Below are 7,995 nucleotides of genomic sequence, written 5' to 3' on the forward strand. Positions count from 1 at the left end.
TGAGACGGAGTTTCGCTCTTGTTACCCAGGCTGGAGTGCAATGGCGCAATCTCGGCTCACCGCAACCTCTGCCTCCTGGGTTCAGGCAATTCTCCTGCCTCAGCCTCCTGAGTAGCTGGGATTACAGGCACACACCACCATGCCCAGCTAATTTTTTGTAGTTTTAGTAGAGACGGGGTTTCACCATGTTGACCAGGATGGTCTGGATCTCTTGACCTCGTGATCCACCCGCCTCGGCCTCCCAAAGTGCTGGGATTATAGGCGTGAGCCACCGCGCCCGGCCACCCCACTTTTTTTTTTAAGAGACAGGGTCTCACCCTGTCACCCAGCCTGGATTACAGTGGTGCAGTCATTGCTCACTGCAACCTCGAACTCCTGGGCTCAAGGGATCCTCTCACCTCAGCCTCCCGAGTCGCTAGGACTACAGGCACGTGCCACCATGCCCAGCTAATTTTTTTATTATTATTTGGTAGAGAAAGGGTCTTCCTTTGTTGCCCAGGCTGGTCTTCAGTTCCTGAATTCAAGCCATCCTCCTTGCCTCAGCCTCCTAAAGTGTTGGGATGGCAGGTATGAATAAGCTCCGGCACCTAGCCCCACCACTCCTTTATTATGCCTTGGGACTGTCCTGAAGAGAATCAACTTCTCTAATTTATGTGAATCCTGTACACATGGTCTTACCCACCCCTCCAGCCCATTTATCTCTTTGTCTCCTTAACAGTCCAGATGTTCGCTCTCTTCATTGCTCTGACTTACTGAGGATTAATGGGCCCTCCAGATCACAGAGCTCCACTTACATATGGCTTCCCTAGTCATCAGAGTTGGTTTTATTCTGAAGCCTGACTTCCATGTCTCTGTCTCTTTCAGATGACTTTGAAGAAGCCAAGGAAATTTTGACAAAGATGAGATACTTTTCAAATATAGAAGAAAAGATCAAGTTAAAGAAGATTCCACTCTAATTGTTAATAGTTCAAAGTTTGAAAAATAAAGTTCTTGTATATTTCTTTTCTGGCTTCTGCTAATTGGGAATAGATAAGCTTTAACCATTTATATTGTCTTAATTAAGCCTGTGGTTCAAGCATTAATGGATGGGAAAGTTTGTCCTGTGGGAAGAAACACAGCCTAGTCAAGAGCTTTGGTGATCAGTTCATCTGACACTTGATATATGACCCCAATGTAGGCTAATGGATGAAGAGGTAGAGATGGGGCCAATTTGAGGCCCTACAAAGAGGGATCCAAAAACTTTTTTCTGCAAAGGGCCTGGCAGTGAATATTTTCAGCTTTGTGGACTATATTAGGAGTCCCCAACCTGTTAGGAACTGGGCCACACAGCAGGAGTTGAGTGGCAGGTGAGCAAGCAAGCGAGCATTACCGCCTGAGCTCCGCCTCCTGTCAGATCCGCTGTGCCGTTAGATTCTCATAGGAACATGAACCCGATTGTGACTGTATGTGAGGGATCTAAGTTGCATGCCCCTTGTGAGAACTAATGCATGATGATCTGAGCTGGAATAGCTTCATCCCAAAACCATCCCCCCGCCACCGTTCCCATCCATGGAAAAACAGTCTTCCATGAAACTACTCCCTGATGCCAAAATGGCTGGGGACGCTGGACTATATGGTCTCAGTTGTGTCAGGTCTCCAAATGCAAACCTGGAGCCTGAAAGTCTGAAGTCCTGCCTGCCCCGTCTGATATCTCCCACCCCCTGCCTGCGTTCGCCATTGTCCCTGATCCCCCGGTAGGGGAGCTTCCCCGGACAAGCCCCTCACCCAACCCTGCCATCTTAACTGTTCTTATGATAATGTAAATACCTCTCACCCAACACTGCCATCTTAACTGTTATTATGATAATGTAAATACCTCTCACCTAACCCTGTCATTGTAACTGAACTTATGGTAATGTATACTCCTTGCCCCTACTCCCCACCACTGTAACTGAACTTACTCTGCAACACTCCCGCTCCCCAAAAAACTACCCAAACCTATAAAACTAACTCCTATCCCACTGCCCTTTGCTAATGCCCTTTTTGGCCTTAGCCCACCTGCACCCAGGTGAATAAACAGTCATGTTGCTCACACAAAGCCTGTTTGGAAGGTCTCTTCATTCAAAACGCGCGTTTTTCAACATGTTGTAACTGCTATTCTGCCATTGAGACACAAAATCAGCATAGACAATATGAAAACAAATGGACAGGGCTCTGTGCCAGTCAAACTTTATCTTTTTTTTTTTTTTTTTTTAAAGACGGGATTTTGGCTGGGCACGTTGGCTCACGCCTATAATCCTAGCACTTTGGGAGGCCGAGGCGGGTGGATCACGAGGTCAAGAGATCGAGACCATCCTGGTCAACAAGGTGAAACCTCATCTCTACTAAAAATACAAAAATTAGCTGGGCATGATGGTGCATGCCTGTAGTCCCAGCTACTCGGGAGGCTGAGGCAGGAGAATTGCTTGAACGCAGGAGGTGGAGGTTGCGGTGAGCCGAGATCGTGCCATTGCACTCCAGTCTGGGCAACAACAGCGAAACTCCATCTCAAAAAAAAAAAAAAAAAAGGACGGGGTTTCACCATGTTGGTCAGTCTGGTCTTGAACTCCCTACCTCAGGTAATCTGCCCGCCTTGGCCTCCAAAGTGCTTGGATTACCGGTCTGAGCCACCATGCCCAGCCCAGTCAAACTTTATCTACGAAACAGGCAATGAGCCAGATTTGGCCGTGACTCTGCCAACCTCTGCCTAAGTTCCACAACTTTCTAATGGCATGATCTGCCTCCCTAAAATAGGTAGTCCCCTTTGTTACTGTGGCCTTGGGGCATTCTGTGTGGTAACAAGCAAGGCCACCTAAGAGTCTCTTTGGTCTAACTTTCAAACTGTAGCAAATATCAAGAATTAATCTGGGGCAGGGCACAGTGGCTCACGCCTGTAATCCCAGCACTTTCGGAGGCCGAGGCGGGTGGATCACTTGAGGTCAGGAGTTCGAAACCAGCCTGTCCAACATGGCAAAAACCCATCTCTACTTAAAATACAAAATTAGACAGGCATGGTGGTGCATGCCTGTAATCCCAGCTACTCGGGAGGCTGAGGCAGGAGAATTGCTTCAACCTGGGAGGTGGAGGTTGTAGTGAGCCAAGATCGTGCCACTGCATTCCAGCCTGGGCAACAAGGGCAAAACTCCATCTCAAAAAATAAAAAAGTTAAAAAAAATTAATCTGGTATTAGGCCACGCGCAGTGACTCATGCCTGTAACCCCAGCACTTTGGGAGGCTGAGGCCAGTGGATCACCTGAGGTCAGCAATTCGACACCAGCCTGGCCAACATGGTAAAACCCCATCTCTACTAAAAATACAAAAAATTTGGCCAGGTGTGGTGGCTCACACCTATAAAATCCCAGTGCTTTGGAGGCTGAGGTGGGTGGTTGACCTGAGGTCAGGAGTTCGAGACCAGCCTGACCAACGTGAAGAAACCCCGTCTCTCCTAAAAATACAAAATTAGTCGAGCATGGTAGAACATGCCTGTAATCCCAGCTAGTTGGGAGGCTGAAACTGCCTTTAACTTTGGAAATAATTCCCTGTTTATAATTAGAAAAAAGTCAGGGGATCTGAACCAAGGTTTAAATACTACTCCAAGAGCTTAAAACAGCAGCTCCTTTGTAGTTTGCTTTTGTTTTGTTTTGTTTTTTGTTTTTTGGAGACGGAGTCTTGCTCTTGTTGCCCAGGCTTGAGTACAGTCTTGTGATCCTGGCTCACTGTAACCTCTGCCTCCAGAGTTCAAGCGATTCTCCTGCCTCAGCCTCCTGAGTAGCTGTGATTACAAGCACCCACCACCATGCCCAGCCAATTTTTTGTATTTTTAGTAGAGACAGGTTTCACCACATTGGCCAGGATGGTCTTGAACTCCTGACCTCAGGTGATCCACCCACCTTGGCCTCCCAAAGTGTTGGGATTACAGGTGTAAGCCACCGTGCCCAGCCAGAAATTTCTTTTATTTTTTTATTTTTATTTATTTATTTGTTTTTTGAGATGGAGTTTGGCTCTTGTTACCCAGGCTGGAGTGCAATGGCGCGATCTCGGCTCACCGCAACCTCCACTCCTGTGTTCAGGCAATTCTCCTGCCTCAACCTCCTCAGTAGCTGGGATTACAGGCACGCGCCACCATGCCCAGCTAATGTTTCGTATTTTTAGTAGAGATGGGGTTTCACCATGTTTACCAGGATGGTCGCAATCTCTTGACCTCATGATCCACCCGCCTCGGCCTCCCAAAGTGCTGGGATTACAGGCTTGAGCCACCGCACCCAGATTTTTTTTTTTTATAAAGACGGGGTTTCACCACGTTGGTCAGGCTGGTCTTGAACTCCTGACCTCAGGTGATCCACCCGCCTTGGCCTCCAAAGTGCCTGGATTACAGGCATGAGCCACTACACCCGGCCCGAAGTTTCTTATCCTCATCGAAAAACCTGTATCTTGTGAATTCCGAACCAGTTATACTCAGATAACGTTTTAGAATTCACTGATCTTTAGAAGGCAAATTAACCACAGCAGTTGTGGTGCCTAATGATACTTGGGAACATCAGTACAATTTCCACCCCTTCATGATATGCAAAAAGAATGAATTACTTGTCTGAAAACACACTAGGAGTCCTTTAAGTAAATAATTACAATGCAAGCAAATGTCCTCATTAAATTGGGTGCTTCTGTAAAAAAAAAAAAAAAAAAAAAAAGAGGAAATGAAAGAGGGTTTGAAATACTTGTGTAGACAGTCTTTATTCTTTCTTCAGATCAATGATCAGGACCAAAACCATCTGACCACAAAAATAAATCACATCAGCATCGCCACATATTTGGAGGAACTTCAAAGAAACTTTCCCTTACCTGTTAAGATCAGCTAGAAAAAAAAAAACCTGCAGGGCCTCCCAACAAACCATGTCTGATTTGGGGAATATATAAAAAAGACATTATTTCTGAGTCATGGCTTCTGAAGTGAGTGGGATTACTTTTTTTTCTGCCGTCTTCCAAATTCTTTCCTTTCTCATCTAAAGTTTAGCTGGACTTCTAAATCCAGGAACCCTTTCAAGTGTTCTCTAACAAAGCCCTGTGGGAGGTGTGCTGCTTCTGGACGACTGAAAAGTTGGCAGCCCAATTTGGATTAAAGCTTCAGACCAACAAGTGAAGCAAATTAAGCACCTCCTTCCCCCCCTACACACACACACACACACACACACACACACACACACACACACACACACACACACACCCCAAAACAGTGTCAGAACAAAGCAGAGATTTCAACTAATTTGTGACTATATCTCCCCAGAGTTTAGTGTCAGACAGTGCTGCCGCTGTGATTTTGTCCTCCAAAGTTCATATGTTGCAGTTCTAACCCCCAGAGTGGCTATATTTGGAGATGGGGCCTCTAAGGAAGTAATTAAGGTTCTACAAGCCAGGAAGAGAAACTGAAACTGACCATGCTGGCACCTTGAGCTTGGACTCCAGCTCCCACAACTGTGAGAAAATAAATTGCTGTTATTTAAGCTATCTAACACCTGGGTTTAAGTCCCAGTTCCCCAACTTCTTTTTCATCTGTATGTTTTTCTTTTTCTTTTACTTTTTTTTTCCCCTCCATCCTCACCCCTTCTTCTTTTTCTGAGACAGTCTCGCCCTGTTGCCCGGGCTGGAGCGTTAGGGTCCAGCCCTACAGGGTCCGTTGAGCCCCTCTCTGCTGGTGTGGAGACGAGAAACTGCAGAAATAAAAGACACGAGACGCGGAGATAGAGAAAAGAGAGTTTGGGCCCGGGGGTCCACTGACAACCAAATCGTGGAGCCCGGCAGTTGCCCCGAGTGCCTGGACGCTCTGACTTTTATTGAATACAAAACTGGGGTCAGGGTAGGTAGGGTGTGGTGCAAAGCTGGGGGCAGGGTAGGTAAGGCGTGGCATTGGCGGTCTGAGATAGGGTCAAGTACGTGTCATAAGGATGGGGGCCCAGGACTTTCAGGTAGCCGAGATGAGGTAAGGAGCACAATTCGTCAGCACTTTTTCCATACTTGTCAAGAAAGAACAAAGATATTAGGATTTGTATTACTTTTACTGATTATCTCTTCTAAGAAAAAAGGAACCAGGTGCAAAGCACAACATGAGAGTGGACATGGAACGTGACCACTGAAGCACAGGGTCACATAGAGACAATTAAGCCCCCGGATGTCTGCGGGTCTACCTGACAGCTGTCAGGCCCACCACAGGAGCTCAGAGGAGTGGAGTTTTCTCCTAACTCTCCCAAGGAAGAAGACACCTTGGCCAACTTGGACGTCTCCTTCCCTAGCTGGCTAAACAGCGGGTGCTTTCCCAGCACTGGCGCTGCCGCACAACCCAGGCACCCTCTAGCAGCCCTTGCACGGGGGTGACAGGGGGCTTAAAGTGTCTTGCCTTAGGGTCATTTCTTTCACAATGTCACCCCAGGTTCACATTTCCGACCTGAGAGGCATTAGTAAAAGAATTAGGATCACCTATGAATAACTAGGATCTCCTATGAATAATAACTACTAAGGTTACTTTTTAGTTACTTTCTTCTTCATTATTTATATGGAAATAGACTGAGGCTTCTGGCTCCTGCCTCAACACTTATGGGGTTTCCCCCTACACTGGAGTGCAATGGCTCGGTCTCAGCTCGCTGCAACCTCCGTCTCCCAGGTTCAAGCGATTCTCCTGCCTGAGCCTCACTCCCGAACAGCTGGGATTACAGGCACCCGCCACCACGCCGGGCTAATTTTTGCATTTTTAGTAGAGATGGAATTTACCATGTTGGCCAGGCTGGTCTTGAACTCCTGGCCTCCTGATCCGCACAACTTGGCATCCCAAAGTGTTGGGATTACAGGCGTGAGCCACTGAGCCTGACCTGAAGCTGTGTTCATTTTATAACCAGAAAACATTGTTTTGAAAAAAGTTAGGGGGGAACAGTTGAGATTAACCACCAAGGAAAAAGGAGTCATGAAGTGTCTATGTCTCTGACCCACCAACCATTTGAGAGGTGCACTAGAAGTAACCTCAGAGAGACAGGGTTGGACAGTCACTAAGAACAGGAGGAGGTCCAGGTGTGGTGGTGCACACATGTAATCCCAGCACTTTGGGAGGACGAGGAGGGTGGATCACTTGAGGTCAAGAGTTCAAGACCAGCCTGGCCAATATGGCAAAACCCTGTCTCTACTAAAAATATAAAAATTAGGCCCAGTGCCATGGCTCATGCTATAATCCCAGCACTTTAAGAGGCTGAGGCGGGTGGATCACTAGAGGTCAGAAGTTCGAGACCAGCCTGGGCAACATGGTGAAACCCCCATCTGTACTAAAAAGACAAAAAATTAGCCAGGCATGGTGGCACATGCCTGTAATCCCAGCTAGTCAGAAGGCTGAGGTAGGAGAATCACTTGAACCTGGGAGGCAGAGGTTGCGGTGAGCTGAGATCATGCCATTGAACTTTAGCCTGACAACAAGAGCAAAACTCCATCCACCCTCCCCCAAAAAATACAAAAATTGGCCTGGTGTGGTGGCACGCACCTGTAAACCCAGCTACTCGGGAGGCTGAGGCAGGAGAATTGCTTCAAGTCAGGAGGCAGAGGTTGCAATGAGCCAAGATGGCACCACTGCACTCCAGCCTACGTGACAGTCTCACTCTGTCATAATGGAGTTTATATAGTCTCTACTCAAAAGAAAAAAACCCTGTGAATTAAAGAATGAAAAGATTGCTTGTGGGCCGGGCGCGGTGGCTCAAGCCTGTAATCCCAGCACTTTGGGAGGCCGAGGCGGATGGATCACCAGGTCAAGAGATCGAGACCATCCTGGTCAACATGGTGAAACCCCGTCTCTACTAAAAATACAAAAAATTAGCTGGGCATGGTGGCGCGTGCCTGTAATCCCAGCTACTCAGGAGGCTGAGGCAGGAGAATTGCCTGAACCCAGGAGGCGGAGGTTGCTGGGAGCTGAGATCGCGCAATTGCACTCCAGCCTGGGTAACAAGAGCG

The 7,995-nt window shown here is 47.5% G+C and overlaps 1 protein-coding gene across 6 annotated transcripts in view; it reads left to right on the forward strand.

Annotated features, from left to right (window-relative positions):
• The window catches only part of HSCB (HscB mitochondrial iron-sulfur cluster cochaperone), a 19,861-nt gene extending 18,853 nt beyond the window's left edge, over positions 1-1,008 (forward strand). For all 6 annotated transcript variants that reach the window (XM_032256742.1, XM_032256741.1, XM_032256745.1 and 3 more), the window contains one exon: positions 865-1,008. In XM_032256742.1, the coding sequence (XP_032112633.1) occupies positions 865-956 (92 nt within the window). In that variant the 3' untranslated portion in view covers positions 957-1,008. The remainder of the gene's footprint in view (positions 1-864) is intronic.
• The last annotated feature ends 6,987 nt before the right edge of the window (positions 1,009-7,995 follow it).

The sequence above is a fragment of the Sapajus apella genome, unplaced genomic scaffold (genome assembly GCF_009761245.1).
Source record: "Sapajus apella isolate SASKATOON/1434 unplaced genomic scaffold, GSC_monkey_1.0 scaffold95, whole genome shotgun sequence".
Classification (NCBI taxonomy): domain Eukaryota; kingdom Metazoa; phylum Chordata; class Mammalia; order Primates; family Cebidae; genus Sapajus; species Sapajus apella.